Source organism: Myodes glareolus, chromosome 14 (genome assembly GCF_982192425.1).
Source record: "Myodes glareolus chromosome 14, mMyoGla1.1, whole genome shotgun sequence".
In the NCBI taxonomy this organism is placed as follows: domain Eukaryota; kingdom Metazoa; phylum Chordata; class Mammalia; order Rodentia; family Cricetidae; genus Myodes; species Myodes glareolus.
In genome coordinates this window covers 77,459,573-77,477,976 of record NC_142039.1, presented here as the reverse complement: position 1 = coordinate 77,477,976, position 18,404 = coordinate 77,459,573, and the positions used below count along the sequence as shown (strand labels likewise).

Here is an 18,404-nt window from a genome sequence, read left to right as displayed (position 1 = left end):
CGCTAGGGATTACATGTTTATCTTAACTTTGTCAACTCTGGTGCTGAAGGGATTTTTGGCATGTTGGGTCATTTCTATAAGCCACCAAGCACCTGTGCTCTGTCAGAGCTGTTTAAACCGGACAAGAAAAGTCTGTATACATCAGTGTTCTCCTCTTCCCTTCACCCCTAAGCCCGGGGTTTGAAAGGTGGCTCTGTGTGGATTTAGTCTGCATTTACGTTAGAGATGTTAGTAGCAGCATAGGCTTTGGGTGTGGGGCCAAGAGAAGACATGAGAAAGAAGACGGGTCCCTTTGCAAACAGGGCAGGCAGCTTTCTGAACTCCCCTGTACCAACCCCCGGAGACTGGTGGCAAGCAGCCAAGGCTTGTCTTAATGAAAATTTATAGTTGAGATTATAATAGGGGCAAATCATGTTTAGCAAGTCAACTGAATGACCCCAAAGGGTGTGGAACACACAGGGCAGTAACTAAATGCTTGTTGTGTGAGGATTTCTTCCCCTCTTGCTGAAGACTTAGCATTGCATTAGAAAAGCGGGAAAGGTTTAAGTCGCCAGGTCACTAAAGGACAAGAAAAGTCAAGTGTCTTTTTCTGCAAGGCACGACTCTGGGATTATTTTGGTCTTACAAATGGTCAGGGAGAGCAAATTGGACGTGGAAACGAAAAGTCGGCATTTAAGTCTTACTGCGGCATTTAGAGTTCTCACAAATGGCAGCTGCTTCTGGAATAATAAAATCAAAGACTTAAAAAATATACAGATTACAGGGCCTTCCACTACCCATCCCATTCCTACCCTTGCTACCACCTGATAAAATCAAAGGGTTGATTCTGGGCTCAGGGGATGGCTCAGTGGCTAATGAGCTTGCCACACAAGCATGAGGACTGGGTTTGAATCCCCGGAACCCACATGAAGGTGGGTGTGGTAGCGCATCTGTAATCCCAATACATAAGGCAAGATGAGAGGGGTGGGAGATGTGTCTGGGAGCTTCAGGGACAGCCAGCCTGGAATATGCAACAGCAGGCAGGAAGAGACTTTTCACTAAGAAGGTGGAGGGAGAAGATTGACATCCAAGGTCGCTCTCCGACCTCCACACACGTGCCTGAATGCATAAGCACACGCGTACACACACAGTGAGACCAAACGGATTGTTAGTGAGAAATTTTAAACCAACTCTGAATGTTGCAAAGGCCCCAGAATTATTTATTGTTTGTCCTTTTTGTTGGAAGAGAGGTAATGAATGCACTTTGGGTGGGTTCCTGTCTCTGTATTTACATCCAACATCCTTGGCGTTGGGGTGGTGGAGGCTTTTCACTGGGCCCCCACTCACACCGCTTCTCCTTTGTCCAGTCCCAGCAGCAGAACCTATTGAATACGCTCAGTTCCCTTTCTACCTCAACGGCCTACGAGACACCTCAGACTTCGTGGAAGCCATCGAAAAAGTGAGGATCATCTGTAAGAACTACACGAGCTTGGGGCTGTCCAGCTACCCCAATGGCTACCCCTTCCTGTTCTGGGAGCAGTACATCAGCCTGCGCCACTGGCTGCTGCTAGCCATCAGCGTGGTGCTGGCCTGCACGTTCCTAGTGTGCGCGGTCTTCCTGCTGAACCCCTGGACGGCTGGGATCATTGTGAGTTTACCATAAGGGTCTTTATAGAAGTCGGATTCCTTTTGGCATAGCTCTTTCTGCAGCCGGGAAGTTTTGTTTATGTCTGGGCCTTTGGAGGAGGAGGGTATAGATTGCATCATCTGTAAGATATTTATTCTACTTGAGGTGATGAGGTTCATGCGGAAGGTAGAGCCTCTAATGGCCGGAATCGGTGTCCCCTCTCACACAGCATTAAAATGTCCATGTGTAAGATAGGAGACTTTGTAAGCCCACTGCATAAAGGCACTGAAATTTTATTAAAGAAAAGTAACCAAAACATAACTGATTTTATAATTCTGAAATCTTATTTGGGGCCTAACAATGTGTGGCTGTGTGTCATGGGGAAGCGTGCACAGGGAAATTCAGACAGTTGCAGGGGTGGGGATGGCACCTGGGCCCTTTGTGCACAATGAACACTAACTCCCGGGGAAATGGAACTGCCTCTCATCGCCAGTTTACCCTCCGATTTGAAGTGAGTCTCGGGTAGAGACTGAAATCCTGGCATTGTTTAAGTTCCGTGAACTGTGGTACAGCCTTTAAAATGCCAGAATTACAAAAACAGGTTTTGTTTCTGTGCTGAGTCTGGGCAACAGGTACATGAAAGGTAAATGTTTAGTCTGCAGAGGTCTCCGCAGCACTTAAGGCATGGACGGCATCCATCTTCCACTGTGCCTCCGCCCACTGCCCCTTCCCAAGCAAGAAAGTTCATTTTCTCTCCTTCCTCTATGTGGTGGAAGTGGGGGAGGGAGGTTCACAAGAACCCTTTCCTCCTTGGCCCAGGAAACTCCAAAGTCCTCCACTCATTTTTACAAGGAAGATGAAAGGCTCTGAAGCTCTCCCTTAAACCTGAGGGTCTGCGCTGTGACTCCTAGCCGCTCCCATCTCTTGAAAGCACAAAGGCCCCGTAACCTGACACGTGTCCCCAGTTTCTTCCTTTGGTCTTCAACCAAAGCGCAGTTCCTTTACCTACAAAAACCTTTATCCACTCCTTCCAATCCGCTGTCTTTAGACTTCAGACTGTAATGGTCAAAAATACTGAAATATGCACTCAAGGAGTTAAAAAGGACACTTTCTGGGGCTTATGGTTAAAGCCTTGTTGTGAACCGCAGTGGTCCTAGGTATTGGCTCTGGGACCCCTGTGTGCCAGAGACTACTGAGGCTCAGCTTGGGTCTATTAAAGCAGTACTGTATTTGCACGTCATCTATGTGCATCCCCTGTATTGTGTTACTGAGTCGTCTCTAGTAACTGTGTGGCTGATGAAATAATAGTGGGAAAAGGCTGGACTCGGATGGTCTACTTCTTCATAGATGGTTCAGGGTGTGCTCCCTTTCTAGGATAGGAATGTTAGGAAAATAATTTGCAAAGAGTATTAAACTGGTGGATAGGAAGATAGCTCGGTCAGGCTGGGTGTGGTGGTGTGTGACTAGGGAGGAGGCCTGACCAGCCAGGCTAGCCTGATAGTAAACTTCAGGTCTCAGTGAGACCTGTCTAAGTGGAGGCTCCAGAGAACACCTCCAAGCTTTTCTTCTAGCTTCCACGTGTGCATACACATACACGCCACGCAGAAACACACACACACACACACACACTAAACTTTGTCTTAACCCTTTTCTTATCCTGAACAGTAAGCTGTCCTAACATCTCCCTTTCGGCAGGAAGTTGAAATGTAAGACATGAAGTTGTCCACAGGTAAAGGCAGTCAGTATTTTTTTTTTCATAGTATTTCAGTGACAGGTACATTGTTGCTCCCTATCTCCAACAAAGCCACGTTGGGATTGTCGATGCGCGCCGTTTGCCCCCCCTAGTGTACCTGGGGCCAACTTTACTAATTGCTGTGTGCCTTTTTCAAGGTCATGGTCCTGGCTCTAATGACCGTTGAACTCTTCGGCATGATGGGCCTCATTGGGATCAAGCTGAGCGCTGTGCCCGTGGTCATCCTGATTGCATCCGTCGGCATCGGAGTGGAGTTCACCGTCCATGTGGCTTTGGTACGGGCCTTCTTAGGGGAAGGAACCTGGGCCTTCGTCCCGCATTTGTCAAGCACAGTTCTCCCTACAGAGTCCGGAATGTCTGAGGGTTCTTAGTCCCCTGGGGAGTCCTAGCTTAGATTCACGGGGAGTGAATACGACTGCACGCCACCGCAGTGTGTAAGGGTTGTGCGCATCGATAATTTTATGACCAGTAGCACTCCTGTCCTGAAGTTGTCGCTGTTGTCCCGGGACAGTCTGTGTGTTTAGGTGAACCTCCACACAGTTTTAAGTACAGTCATAAGGTGGGGATACATACAACAAGACCACCCTCAGAGGCCTGGTGGGGATAGCGTAATTGAAGGTGAGGTGAGTTGGCAGCCGCAGAAATACCCTGGGGCCTGTGACTGAGCTCAGGTGCACAGCCCTGCAGAGCCTGCTCTTCCTCCTCAGCCCACCCAGCTCTGTAGACCTCCCAGTTCTGATGCATCCATGGTAACAGAAAACAAGAGCCAGGGGTGCTTTCATGGGACCTTGGCCTTCTGATTTTACACATTGCCTGTGTTGGAAGAATTAACCTGGAAGAGAGTCTAGAATCCAGTAGATGAGCCAGCTATCCACACTGATGAGAAAATGGGTTGAAAGCCTTGCAACAAGCAGTGTGCAGTTTATGTTCTGACTACAGGTGTGCTCACATCTCAAGTACCTAGGGCTGATAGAGGCCTTCAGTAAATACGTATTGACCGGTAAATGCTAGTGTTTGGAATGCCCAAGCTGAAAACTCAGCTCTCGGCCAGAGCCAAGTGATGCTGGCTTTGCTTTTCCAGCATTGTTCTTGGAGCTGAGCACATGGTGTGTGCCTTCTGCAGCCTCTCAGAGCTGTGACTACACTCACAGTTTGTGGATTGGATGTTCAGAAAGAATGTTTTGAAGCTATTATTAAGATGATGATTTAGAATCAGTATCTTAGGTAGGTGTGTGTGTGCACATGCTTGTAGAGGCTGGAGGGTAACAAATACTCTTATTGAGGCACCATTCACTTTATCTGGGGGGGAACAGTCTCTCACTAGCCTAAAATTCACTGAGTAGGTTAGGCTAACTGATGCAGAGTCCAGGGATCTGCCTCTTGGGATTATAAGCCTGGACCACCATGCTTTGGGTTTTGTTCAAGATATGCATCATCCCCGACTATGGCTCAATATGAATGGGGCATTATAGTGAAACCAAGTACACATTCTAGCAGCTAAGCAGTAAAATCTTGAGCATATGTTTTGGAGAGAAAGGTAGAGGCAGCATCCAATATTTCAGGCAGACCTGAGGCTGAGACTTTAGCTCAGTTAGTGGAGGACTTGCCTGGCTAGTAAAAGCTCACAGCTACCTGTGACTCTAGCTCCAGTAGATCTCGTGTCCTCTTTCCTGTCCTCTGTGGGCACCAGGCAAGCACATGGTACATAGACATACATACATGCAGGTTAAACACCCATATGCATAATACTTTTCTTTAGAAGACCTAGTAAACAATGCTTTATTTCTTTATCATGACATTAATATCATGACATTAAAAAAGAATCATCCTTTTGACTTTATTGCTACATTTTCAATGATTTTTTTTAACAATAGAATAGTTTCTTCGTAGTGTCTCCACCTACCTAACATGAACTTAAGAATTCCTTGTGGGGTGGGGGGTTATAGCTGAGGTGGTAATATGCTTGCCTCAGCTGCTGGAGGCCCCAGGCTCTATCCCAACACCCCGTAAACCAGGCCTAGTAGCACACACCTGAAAACCTAAGGACTCTAGAAGTGGAGCCAGGAGGATTAAGTGCAGGGTCGTTCTTGTATAACAGTGAGTTTGAGACCAACCTGAGATGCTACAAGAGAAAATGATAAAAACCCAGGTGTAGACAGAACTGAGCACTTCACCGCGTACCATCCAGGGATGTGACCGTCTCCATTCTTCCTTTGCTCAGGCCTTCCTGACAGCCATTGGTGACAAGAACCACAGGGCTATGCTTGCCCTGGAACACATGTTCGCCCCTGTTCTGGACGGTGCTGTGTCCACTCTGCTGGGCGTACTGATGCTTGCAGGGTCCGAATTTGATTTCATTGTCAGGTAAGCAGAAGTGAAGGAGGAGACTCGATAACCAAAGTCGTTACTTGCTCACACAGCCTTTGTGGCTTATTCCTCTGTCCGGTAGGTAGCACATCCCAACCTGTCTGAGGCACACAGACGAGCTCTCTCAGAAGCTTTCTAGTCTGGCAGTATCTTGGAAGACAGAAGGGCAAACCCCACAGCCTGAAGCTAGAGTCACCTGGTATCCCAAGTGTTGAGGTTCCGGTTACATCTACAGAGAGATGGCTGCGAGTTCCGATAATTAATAGCATTCCGCTTTGGTTGTGGGAGGGGCTGGGGATGTAGCTCAGTGGAGTGCTTGACCTGCACGCAGCCTTGGATTCTGTCTCCCACCCCCATAAAACAGGTGTCAGGTGCTTGGCTCTGTAGCCCCAGTCCTTGACTGTGTATTGAGTTTGAGGACAACCAGGGATGCATGAGTCCCTGCCTTAAAATGTAGAACAAAACTTAGCATACCTCCAGTGTGGTCACCTAGCTCTAAACTTTACACAGGCAATGAGTACAGTGTACCCAGATTGTGTGTTTGGGTCCCTTCTGACTTCAGGGACTCCAAACCTGGCCTGTGTACTCCTCTTTGGATCACAAGGCAGGATTTTGCTACTTGGTATGGATGGGTAAGATGGTGACTTTTCCAAAGTTTAAAAGACAGTGAGTTTTCATTTTGAAAAAGAATCTTAAGATTGGAACCAGAAGGAAACCGTACTCTCTCAACAGTGCTGTTGACGTCACAAGGTGTCTGCTCCTAGGTAGAAAATGATCTGTTGTTGCAAAGAAGCCAAACTGGTGTCCTCGGTATGTAAGTTACTAGCGTGTTTTTAGAATAAGGTGGAACCCAGAGAGTGCATGCTGCTCCACGTCTGGAGAGATTACCTAATCAGGCTGTTCTTGGTAGCACTGTTTGGTTTTTCTTTTATTGGTACTCTTTGAAACAGGATTGCACTGTGCTTTGCTCTCTGGGCTAAAACTTCTGTAGAGTTTGGCTGCTCCTCAGACCATGCCTTAGGAAAAACACTTCTGTGTGTTTAAGGCGGAAAGCGTGAGGAAGACTAGAAAATGGTTTTTAAGGGGTTGGGGTTAGGGAGTTTGTTTATTTATGAAACAAGTCTCATGTAGTTTAAGTTTGCTTCATACTTGTGATGTAGCAGAGAATAGCTTTGAACCTCTGATCGTCCTGCCTCAGCCCCCCAAGTGCTAGAATTATTGGCACATGCCACCACATCTGGCTCTCATTAAGATTTACACTTACACAGGCCAGCCAAGTAGGGAAGCTCATCTTTCCAGACGAAAAGAGGGCTTGTAGCTAGAAGTTGTATCTGAAGATTAATACAAAACAAGCGTTAGCTACATTGGGGGTGTAGTTCAGTGATACAGCAAGTACTTGGCTAAGGTGCATGGGGTGAGTGGGTTCAATCCCCACCACTAGAGGAGGAAAAAGAAAGGGCCAGTCTTGAGGCATAGCCCCCTGGGCAGCCAAGCTTCCAGGGTATCCACCTTTCTGGATGAGGACATGGTTGGCTCACTGTTTGGGGGTAGAGTAAGCTGAGGTTGGCTCATTTTGGTGTAGACCAGCATTCACTATGAGATGCTTCCTGATCATCTGGGACTACTAAAATGCAGACTGACAGGGGCCTTTCCAGACAGCTCTCAGGTGAGCCCGAGCTTGCTAGTTTTCACACAGCCTACTGACAGGTTAGCAAATTGGTCAGTAGAGTCTCCTTTGCCAAACACTGGTGAGATAGCTGGCTTAACTTAGATCTTGATTGGGGTTTGCTTTGTTTTAAATGGTTGGTTTGGCATTTCTCTGCGCTCTTCACACAGATACTAGCTTTGTCTTTCTGGTATAAAGCCCAGTGCCAAACGGGCCTGTGTTGGCATGGTCTCTGGGCTCTTCCAACACGAAGGTGACACCAGCCTCTTGAGTGCCATTCTTTGGGACTACTGGGACAACCACTACTTGGTTGTGTGGTGTATACTCTGCTGGGATTGGGAGATTCAAGTCTCCCCAGGCAGTTCAAAGTCAAGAGAAATAAATGGAGGGTGTGCTGGAACCTTGCAGGTTAGCGAGGAGCTAGTGCACAACTTTGCAAAGGATACAACAAAGCAGAGCCCATTTCCTCCCTGTCCTCGCTGGGGCTGCTCCTCCCCTCCCAGAGATATCAGGGTTCCTGTTTCAAGCACTTAGAAGGGCTTCCCATTTTCTAAAATAGGGCGGATAAAGTCCTCACTGGAGTTGAATAAATGAGCAGACACTGTATACATGAAGCCGTCAGGAATCTAATTGGTCTGTTTATGTTGCAGCTAGATGGATGGGATGCAAATGTCTTAATGCCTGCCGCTGATATATGCCTCCACTGAAAGTCCCACAGTTTACGTTAGAGCAAGACATTGGCGGCTTGGGTTTTTACTAATGCAACTCAGCGGGTTTTAGTGTTTACAATAGCTGTGAGGTATTTGTATTTTTATAGGGATTCTCTCTCCTTTCATCTGATGTCAAAACATACATAGACATGGCATTGTAGGGTGGCTGTTCAGTTTTATGATCCAGGGCACCATTAACAGATAGATATTTGGCCCTCCCTCTTTCTTTCCAGAACATCCTAACCCCACCCCGCCCCATCCCACCCCCAGCCCAGTTCCATCAAAGCCCTAGAAATCATTAGTTCCAGAGAAGCATCCTTGCGTGGAGCGTGCGCCCTCCAGCTGTGCAGAGTGCTGGCCAGAGGCGGTCCCTGGCTGACAGGTTTACCTTGGGTATTCTTGAAGGATCCCAGACCTTTAGCCCTCAATGGTGGGAACGCAGAACTCGCTCTCCACTCTCCCTCTTCTGCCGTGGTGCTTCAGCCTTTCTGTTTGAATTGGCTGACGCAAAACAAGAGTATTCAGAGATGCTAAAGTGTTCAACAAAAGATTGGCCCGCAGAGCAGCCTGCCATTGTGGAGAGCCCTCGCCCCGCACAATGCCCCGACTCCCACAGAATGGGCAGCGTTTTCTTTGCAGAGCTGGTTCCTGTGTTCTAAAAAAAGGTTGCAATCGGAGCTATTTGGTAAAACTGGAACCCAGAGAATTCTAGGCAGAAAGTTGTGATTAATGAAAGCCCAGGGAAACCCTTACCTGATGCGCCGGAGACTTAATTAGAGATTCTGCCGTAAGAGGCAGGGGCATTTCACAGTGGATTAGCTGCCTGCAGAAGCGGGCTGCTTTTTCTCCTGGGCCAAATTGTTTAAATTCTACACCCTTCACTTCATTTGTTTGCTTCTGCTGGGTTTTCGTGAGCGGGGCCCCTCGGCATTGTCTCTGTGCTTTCAGGATGTTCAGCCATTCATTTCACATTCCATATTTCTATGTTGGTGGAACACGTTCATAAATAACATTACAGGCATGAGATTTCAGCAAATTAACAAACTAATTTTTTTTTTCCTTTCATGAACTAACACTCTAGCGTGTGGAACGTCCTCCGCGGAGTCGTGGGGTTAAAAAAGAACAAAACCCCACGCTAATCTCGTGTTAGAGTTTGAACTGCAGTTTTGTGGCTGACTTTTCAGAGGAGTGGGATTGTTGAGCTGAGCTCTTGGTGCAGAGTAACATTTGGGTGCCTGGAGGGCAGAATGCTTGCTTTTCACACTGACGGGTCCCACTTCCCTTTTGTATTTCCAGATACTTCTTTGCTGTCCTGGCGATCCTCACCGTCTTGGGGGTTCTCAACGGACTGGTTTTGCTGCCTGTCCTCTTGTCCTTCTTTGGACCCTGTCCTGAGGTCAGTGATTACCAGGGTGAGACATTCACCCCACAAGCCACCTCCTTTTCCCAGTCCTCATTTAGATATTTAGGTGCTGTGTGTGACCTCTTTAGTAAATATCGAGCAACGGTGCCTGTTTTACTGTTCCATTTGATAGTTCAGGCTGGGAGCTGGGGAGCAAACTTTGCTTTAGGTTAGCGGATGGGCATCTTTAGTCTTGGATGTGTAAAGGAAGGTTTTCTACTTCAGAAAAGTGTTTGGGCTTAACAGGCATAAAAGACATCCACCCTGCCTTTCTGGCGTTGGAAGACACAGGCACTGTTTTTATGTCAGTATCTTGAAGGTCTGCCAGATGGCAGGGAGAGGGGAGTAGATACAGGGTGATGAGTGGAGCTGCTCTGTCAGGTGACAGAGGATAATGAACTTTAAGATGGGCCAACAGATAAGCGAAATGTAACACTTTTAATTGGGAATCTCCATAAACAGGTGTCTCCAGCCAATGGCCTGAACCGGCTGCCCACTCCTTCGCCGGAGCCACCCCCGAGTGTTGTCCGGTTTGCTGTGCCTCCTGGTCACATGAACAATGGGTCTGATTCTTCTGACTCGGAGTACAGCTCGCAGACCACTGTGTCTGGCCTCAGCGAGGAGCTCAGGCACTATGAAGCACAGCAGGGTTCCGGAGGTCCTGCCCACCAAGTGATTGTGGAAGCCACAGAAAACCCCGTCTTTGCCCGGTCCACTGTGAGTCACCTGGGGTACTGGGAAGGATTCATCTTTCCTCTGGCGGTGGGCCAGGAGGTCCAGGGGAGGTCCAGGGAGATCCGAGCAGCAGATCTCACAGACAGATGGGTGCAGGAAAAAAGTGTATACACCAGGTCAAATCACAGGAAACTGCCAGCTATTCTTTGTAAACTAGGACATGCTGCCTTTTAATCTTGTGGATTGAAGCGGCAGTGTCGACATTGTTACAGGGAGGCATAGCTTGCCTAGAGTAAATACTCAAAGCCCTGGGGCTCATCCCCAGCCCTACCCTCAGTCAGAGTGGACTCAGCTGCAGGCCTTTACCCCTTCCCCCTTTCTGTCCTACGCCACTTATCATTTCAGAATATGAGGAAATGGGATGAATATTGTACTGCCGTGAGAAGCTTTTTTTTCTCTTCTCATCACTATTACCTTTAATTGGCCTTGCTACAAAATTATTTTAATTATTATCTAAGGCTTTCCCATAGCTTTGTGGCTTCAAGCTCTTAACTGTTGTAGATGACTTGGAGATCTGTTGACGCTCAGAAGCATTCTGAGTTCTTCCCTTAATTCCAGAGGGTAGTGAGGACTCAACAGGCTCCTTCCTTACCCACCCTAGGCCCCCAGTCAAGATATGCTCAGCCTTAAAGAGCCGAGCCGAGGAAGGCTCCAAAGTTCCCCTTGCTCACCCAAGGCCCCCACCATCCATACAGGAAATGTGTACTCGAGTCACAGGCCAGAGCAGCCTTCCGTGAAGGAAAGTGGCTGGCCAGTGAATTGTGTCGTCGTGAACCCCCCCCCACCACCGCCCCCATGACGATGCCCCGCTGAGCTGCAGTGTGAATCTGGTTTTGTTCAGCGGGAGCCTAAAAATAGGTACAAGCTCAACGACTTTGAAGTTGGTCACGGTCCTTTTGATTGATGTGGCCACTGTGTTGCTCGGGCTTTGTACAGAGACCCAGAAACCAGATTCCTAATGGTCAGGCAGAGACAAATGCATCTAACAGAACTATCAGTGAAGGCAGAAGTTTGCATTCTGCTCTTCAAGTGTATTAGCTATTGGCCACACCTGGCTTGGGGCTGGGGGGGCGGGGATCAGGTGAAACAAGGCTGATATACGACCCAGACACTGGAACCTTGACATCTCTAAAAGCTACTGTATATGATTGCATATACCAGTACTCCACCCTGCCTCTTGGCCTGCCAGGGCCAGACACCTAGCAGTATTTTTGTGGAAAAGAACCCAGGGTCTGGACAGACTGGTCAGAGTTGGGTAGCTGGTTTGTGGGTGTTCCTGAAGCTGTGGGCAGCAGCCATATGCCTCCAGCCAGCTGTGCCGGAGCAGGCAGGATCCACACCTCGGACGTTACTAAAGGAGTGGGTTTTCCTCTGTGGGTGGAAGGACATCACCTTGCCTCCCTGTGGTAACCTGTGTCACCTCTGCAGGTAGTCCATCCTGAACCGAGACATCACCCTCCCTTGGATCCTCGACAGCAGCCACACCTGGACTCTGTCTCCTTGTCCCCCGGACGACAAGGCCAGCAGCCTCAAAGGGATCCCCCCAGAGAAGGCTTGCGGCCACCCCCGTACAGACCGCGCAGAGACGCTTTTGAGATTTCTACTGAAGGGCGTTCTGGCCCTAGCAATAGGGACCGCTCAGGCCCCCGTGGGACCCGTTCTCACAACCCTCGGAACCCGACGTCCGCCGCCATGGGCAGCTCTGTGCCCAGCTACGGCCAGCCCATCACCACTGTGACGGCTTCCGCGTCTGTGACCGTCGCTGTGCATCCCCCACCAGGGCCTGGACGCCACCCCCGAGGGGGACCCTGTCCGGGCTACGAGAGCTACCCTGAGACTGACCACGGGGTGTTCGAGGATCCCCATGTGCCTTTTCATGTCAGGTGCGAGAGGAGGGACTCGAAGGTGGAGGTCATAGAGCTTCAGGACGTGGAGTGTGAGGAGAGGCCGTGGGGGAGCAGCTCCGACTGAGGCGTGTGCCCCGGGGGTCTCTCCAGGGTTTCCTCAGCACTAGCACACCCCCAAACTGGACCCCGGGGGACTTTTCCTCCCCAAGGCAAGGCTGGTGCGGCCAAACCAATACAGTTCCAAACTGGATTTCTTCTCAGTAGTAATCGCTTGAAAGCAGTTTAGCGGCGTTACCTTGCACCTGTTTGCCGCCGCCCGCAGCAGTTCTAACAAGCACGCAGATGACCCAGGTGAAATGAATCTAGCTCCACAGTCAGCCCACTGTAGAGTTCCTGTGCTCTCGGTGTCTACTCGGAGTTACGGGCTGTGTGTTGTGAGAGACGCGCAGCTCTGTGGCCGTGACCGTGATGTGACTTCCTTTTTCGTTTTCTTTTAAAGGGTAATTAAAATCTGAAGCAAAGAGGCCAAAGATTGGAAAAAAAAAAAAAAAAACCCCGTCCCCACCTCTTTCCAGTACTGACTGCTTGAAGAGAACTGCTTGGAATTATGGGAAAGCAGTTCATTGTTACTGTAATTGATTGTATTATTTTGTGAAATATTTCTATAAATATTTAAGAGGTGTACACATGTAATATACATGGAAATGCTGTAAAGTCTATGGCCTGGGGCCTCTCTGCTCCTGCCCCGGAGTAGAGAGACCACAGGGGTCCCTCCCCCTGTGTACATTGGTCTCTGTGCCGCAACCAAGCTTAACTTAGTTTTTAAAATCCCCCAGCATATGTCGCTGCTGCTTAAATATTGTATAATTTACTTGTATAATTCTATGCAAATATTGCTTATGTAATAGGATTATTTGTAAAGGTTTCTGTTTAAAATATTTTAAATGCATATCACAACCCTGTGGTAGGATGAAACGTTACTGTTAACTTTCGAACACGCTATGCGTGATAATTGTTTAACGAGCAGACATGAAGAAAACAGGTTAATCCCAGTGGCTTCTCTCTCAAGGGTGTGTTTCCGTGTGTGTGTGTGAGTGTGTGATCTCCCAGTGTACTGTACTGTGATTTGTTTGTTTTGTTTTTGTTTTGTTCCTCTTCTAGTTTCTGTTCGTTTCCTATGACCTCAGTGCTGGGAAAGTCCTGGTCTTCTGTCTCGGTGCTGGTGGAAGGGTGGACCTGTCATCTTTCATGCTGTGGCAGCTCCTGAGGTCATGGATAGGCCTCCAGGGACCTCCCCTGTGCTTCAAAGAGAATACATTCTCATGGGTCATAATGTGGGGTGTTCGGACCTCTGTGCATGGAACCAGCCGCCTTCATTGGCAGTGAATCTCAGCTGGGTTGCGAGTTTACACCCTAGAAAAGTGTGGCATTCATTGTACCTTTCTGATGACCAACACCTACACACAGCCCTCCTACCCCCTCATAACCCAGATACAGCCAGAAAAAATCTATGTCATTCAAGGTCTACACTCAGACCTTTACAAATCTGAATCTCCCTCACAATGGGCTGCCTGGTTGGGGCGCGCTGATGGTGGTACAGTCAGCTGTGTGGGATGTGAACTTCTGAAGACTTCTCCACGTGTCCTCTTCCTCCTGTGCATGTTCCCTTCCCTTCTCCGCTGTTAGAATTCATCTAGTGTGGTGTCCGTGGATGAGCAGGAAGGTCCATCCCATAGAACTATGTAGAGGACACTCTTTGAAACAAATGTTAAATCTTGAAGTTTGATCCTGGTCTCTTTCCCTGGGGTTTAGGCTCCTTAGCCTCTGGCCAGAGACTAGTAGACGGTAACACAGTATCCTCCCTTGTGAGTGAGCACCGAAGGCTTGTACCAGAGGAAGAAAGCTAGTCCCCTGGAAGCTACTGTGAGGAGTGCACTCTGCATGCAGCTTCCTTCCATCCCTCCTCTCCTGCATGGATGTTTGTAAGGCACTGGGCCCCTAGTAGTACCAGCACTATAGTAACCTCAGACCGGAACGCTCATCCCCAAACTGTAAGGTACTAATTGGAAGCCACCTGTGGCTACCGTGCATGCGTGCGTGTCTGTGTGTCTGTGTGTGTGTGTGTAAATATGCCAGAGGCCGTGGCCACCCACTGCTACTGTCTTAATGCCTGTCAAGCCACTGTCTGCCTACCCAAAACCAGCTCTGCTCAGATAACTTGCACCCTGAGTTGAGAAGGGAGATGTAAAATTCTGAAGCCGCTTCCCTGCAATTCTTGGTTGTGTCCGTCACTCCTGAGCCTCGCTCACGGCATAAGGAAGTTTGTATAGCCCTTGGGTTTCTGTGTGTCGTGAATTGCATCAGCCAAGGCAGGAAGGACGCAGAGCTGACAAGAGACTACAGTCTCGGAGTGTGTGTGTGTTCTCTGTCTGTCTGTCTGTCTCCTCATAGTTTTATTTTGTCTGTATTGTTTGTTCATTTGGATGTTTTAATTTTTAAGAGAAAAGATCTTTGCTGATATTTATAATTTTGTATCATAAGAATGTCCTCCAGAGTCTGTCATGCCAGTTTATAACAAAAAAAATTTGCAGGGATTTTATTTCTATTGGAAACACTATTGCGGTTATGTTTTACTTTTGAACAGAAGTTTTTATATGTATAGAGTGCTTACTAATGTTAAATAGTTCAGAGTATATAACATCTACATTAAGGACTCATGGTAGGTTTTAGTGTCAGGAGTTTAAAGGAAATATTCAAACTGGGTCTCGTCTGCCAAATTGGGTGGGAATGAGTTTGTGTCATTTCAATTACAAAGATGAAAGTATGCCATATAATTTATTTATATGAAAATTTATTTTTGTAGTGTACATAGTAGTCATCAAGTCTTTTGACAGAAGTATATTTTTAAAGAATTTATATGTGATGAAATCCGTAATGTCTGGAACTTTGCTGAGACACGAGAGTGAGGACACCTTCCGCTGTAGATGACAACACGGAAGAGGACGCGTTTAACAGTGTTACGAGAGAGTGCAAGTGAGCAGCTAGCCATGGGGTTGGGAAGTGTTGGCGTGCGCTTTGTGACCTGGTACGGTTCTCAGATGAAAATGTACAAAACTCTCTAAATATTAATGTTCAAACACTGATAGAAATTCTAACATGAATAAAGATAATATAACTCGTTGGTTTATGTGCCTGTTTCTAGAATGTTCCTTAAAGTGGGCATATAAGGAGTTCCTGGCCGTCTGTGTGTTTCACCTTGCTAGCCTTGTGGAAGCTATTTTGTGTGTAGTATTTTATGGACCCTGAGAAAGTTCCTTAATGACCCTTTTAAGTGAGTGTTCCCTTTTTTTATCTTTCCATATACGTACTCAGGACATACGTAAGGCCAAATTCAATCAAAACAGAATTGGTTTGGAGAGGTGGGCCAGCGGTTATATGGGTGCCTACTGTTCTTGCAGAGGGCCACTAAAAACAGTAATTCCAGAACCCAGGGGTCTGAGGCCCTCTTCTGGACTCTACTGTCCTGTACACACACATGCCCCCACACAGAGACAATGATTTAAAAATTAGAGGTGTTTTAAATACAAAACATCAATATTAACACTAGCTGGTGATGTAGCACTAACTCTCCTGAGACACCAGTATTAACACTGTAGCTGATGATGTAGCATTAACTGACCTGAGACACCAGTATTAACACTGTATCTGGTGATGTAGCACTAACTCTCCTGAGATACCAATATTAACACTGTAGCTGGTGATGTAGCATTAACTGACCTGAGACACCAATATTAACACTGTAGCTGGTGATGTAGCATTAACTGACCTGAGACACCAGTATTAACACTGTAGCTGGCGATGTAGTACTAACTGGCCTGGCACTTAGTGGTTCTTCATTGTTACTTCTTAGATCTCTTGATCATTGTCATGAATGGCTGGAAACACCGCTATTTGGGTGTTTTGTTTTTGTGTTTTAAGACAGGTTCTCACTCTCTAGTTCTGGTGATCCTGAAACTCGCTCTCTAGACCAGGCTGGCCTCAAACTCACAGAGACACCTGCCTCTGCCTCCCAAGTTCTGGGTTTAAAGGTGTGCACCAGTACTCCCAGCTTAACACCCCTGTTTTTATAGTCACCTGTGTTTTGCATCTGTAAATACGTGGTCAGGAAGGCCCAAACCATGCTAAAGATAGGAAAGGTCCTAGAGAGGGGCATCGGTCAGCTGTAGCCGAGACTTCCTTCTGACTTTGTATGGATTTGTCAGGAGGCAGCCGTATCTGTGTCTGTACACACTGCTCACGGCTATAACAGCAGAATTGTGTAGTTTGAAGTGATGATTGGCCTGCAGACCTTGAAATATATACTCTCTGGCCTTAAGGAAGAAACCTGCCAGTCCCTCTTAAGACAAGGAAGTATTTGGCCAGTGCTACTCGAGTGTGGTCCATGAATCAGCATGCCTTGGAAGCTTGCTGGAAAAGCCAGAATCCAATGCTGCTCCAGACTCACTAAATCAGAGTCTGTGGGAGGGAAGCCCAGGAGTCTGCTTTAACCAGTGGTTCTGAAGCACCAGAAGAAACAATCTCTAAATTCCTTCCAGGCGGATGTGGCCTTGGTTCCCTAATGCAACTCAGGCCGAATGGCCAGCACAGGCCAGATTCTGGAAACAACAGAGATCCTGACTCTTCTGTGTGGTCTTTCCACAAAAACACATGTTCCTCTGTGGGAAAGAGTCGAGACCTGTGAACTTTGCATTTATGTCTGGGAGTCCAGGCAGAGGAATTCCCTTTCCAGGGTTCTGCCACACACAGCTGTGAGCAGGCCCTCAGCAGAGTCTGTAGACCCCTGGTAGAAAAAGCAGGAGATGTGGGGCCCTGTGTCTGCCCTTCCTGCCTAGAGACTTTCCCAGCATCCAGCTAGCCAGCTCTGGGCAAGTCCCTTGAAACCTTGGAAGCCTGTCTATAAATGAAATATGAACGTTCTCTGAGTGTGGTATCTGAAGGGTAAGAATGGTGATGGATTCTTGAGCGGGGATGGAATCAACCACGTCCCACACTCTACAGTGATTCCCCTATCCTGGACCCGAATTCCCATCTCAGGTGGCTGGGGCCATTGTATAGAGACCTAGGAGTAAGACTCAAGCCCTGCAGTGATCTCCAGCTGGGGCTGGGGTGGAGGGATGCTCAGTCAGGAAAGGGCTTGCCATGCAAGCTCAAGGACCTGAGTTCAACCCCCAGGACCCAGGTGAAAAAGTAGACAGTGCTATGCTTGCAATCTCAGTGCTGAGGAGGTGGAGACAAGCATCCCTGGGGTTTGGTAGGCAGCCTAGCCAATCAGCAAACCGCTTGGAAAACACAAGGTGACTGGTTCCTGAGAAACAACCCCGGAGCTTTGCAGTACATACGCACAAGAGCACGGGCACACACACACACACACACACACACACACACACACACCATACATACAACACACATCACACACAAGCGCACACATGGAATCAAATACTTTATTAATACGATGACCTCGGATCATCGTATTAATATCTATCTAGGAAAAGAAGTTAAGCATTGTTTTATGTCTTACAACTGTATCTCCTCCTGATAGAGTTACTGACCTTCTCTTAAGCCCTTCTGTAGTGAATTTCATAAACAATGCTACCTTTGGTTCCAGAATTCAAGTTAAGAGATTGTGGACTGTAGTTATATTTCATTTGTGTTTTAGTAAATGAAGCCTGCCTGAAGATTAGAGAGTAAAACAGCCCCACTGATCAGCCTTATAGACCAGGCAGTGGTAACGCACACTTCTAATCCCAGCAGCCACACTAGTTGTCATAGAAACTGGGCGGTGCATGCCTTTAATCCTAGCCCTGGAGAGGATTATAAAATAGACAAGTCTCAGTTAGTCCCACTCTGAGATCCTGAAGGCAGAATCACCATTTCGGACCAAGGTCGAGGTAAGAGCCAGTGGCTGGATGTTTTACTTTTCAGATCTTCAGGTCAACCCCCAATTTCAGTCTCTAAGTTTTTATTTCTCGTGCTTCAGAAGACTCTCCAAATCTGATCAAGGGAAATACTACCAGCATTAATTAGAACCCAAGCCAGGAGGAGTTTTCTTTGCTCCACAAGATGATGGTTGATTACCACCCAGTTTTGTTTTTGTTTGTTTTGGGTTTGGGTTTTTTGTTTGGCTGTTTTTTTGAGACAGGGTTTCTCTGTGTAACAGCGCTGTCTATCCTGTCATTTGCTCAGTAGACCAGGATAGCCTCAAACTCCAAGCTTTACTGCTTCTATCTCCTAAGCACTGGGTTTAAAAGCCGGTTTTAT

At 47.6% G+C, this 18,404-nt stretch overlaps 1 protein-coding gene across 3 annotated transcripts in view; it reads left to right on the top strand.

Moving 5' to 3' along the window:
• Window positions 1–15,273, top strand: part of Ptch1 (patched 1) — a 65,596-nt gene extending 50,323 nt beyond the window's left edge. For all 3 annotated transcript variants that reach the window (XM_087896656.1, XM_087896655.1, XM_087896657.1), the window contains exons 18-23: window positions 1,347–1,627; window positions 3,497–3,634; window positions 5,581–5,723; window positions 9,399–9,498; window positions 9,967–10,221; window positions 11,668–15,273. In XM_087896656.1, the coding sequence (XP_087752782.1) occupies window positions 1,347–1,627; window positions 3,497–3,634; window positions 5,581–5,723; window positions 9,399–9,498; window positions 9,967–10,221; window positions 11,668–12,210 (1,460 nt within the window). In that variant the 3' untranslated portion in view covers window positions 12,211–15,273. The remainder of the gene's footprint in view (window positions 1–1,346; window positions 1,628–3,496; window positions 3,635–5,580; window positions 5,724–9,398; window positions 9,499–9,966; window positions 10,222–11,667) is intronic.
• Window positions 15,274–18,404: the final 3,131 nt, after the last annotated feature.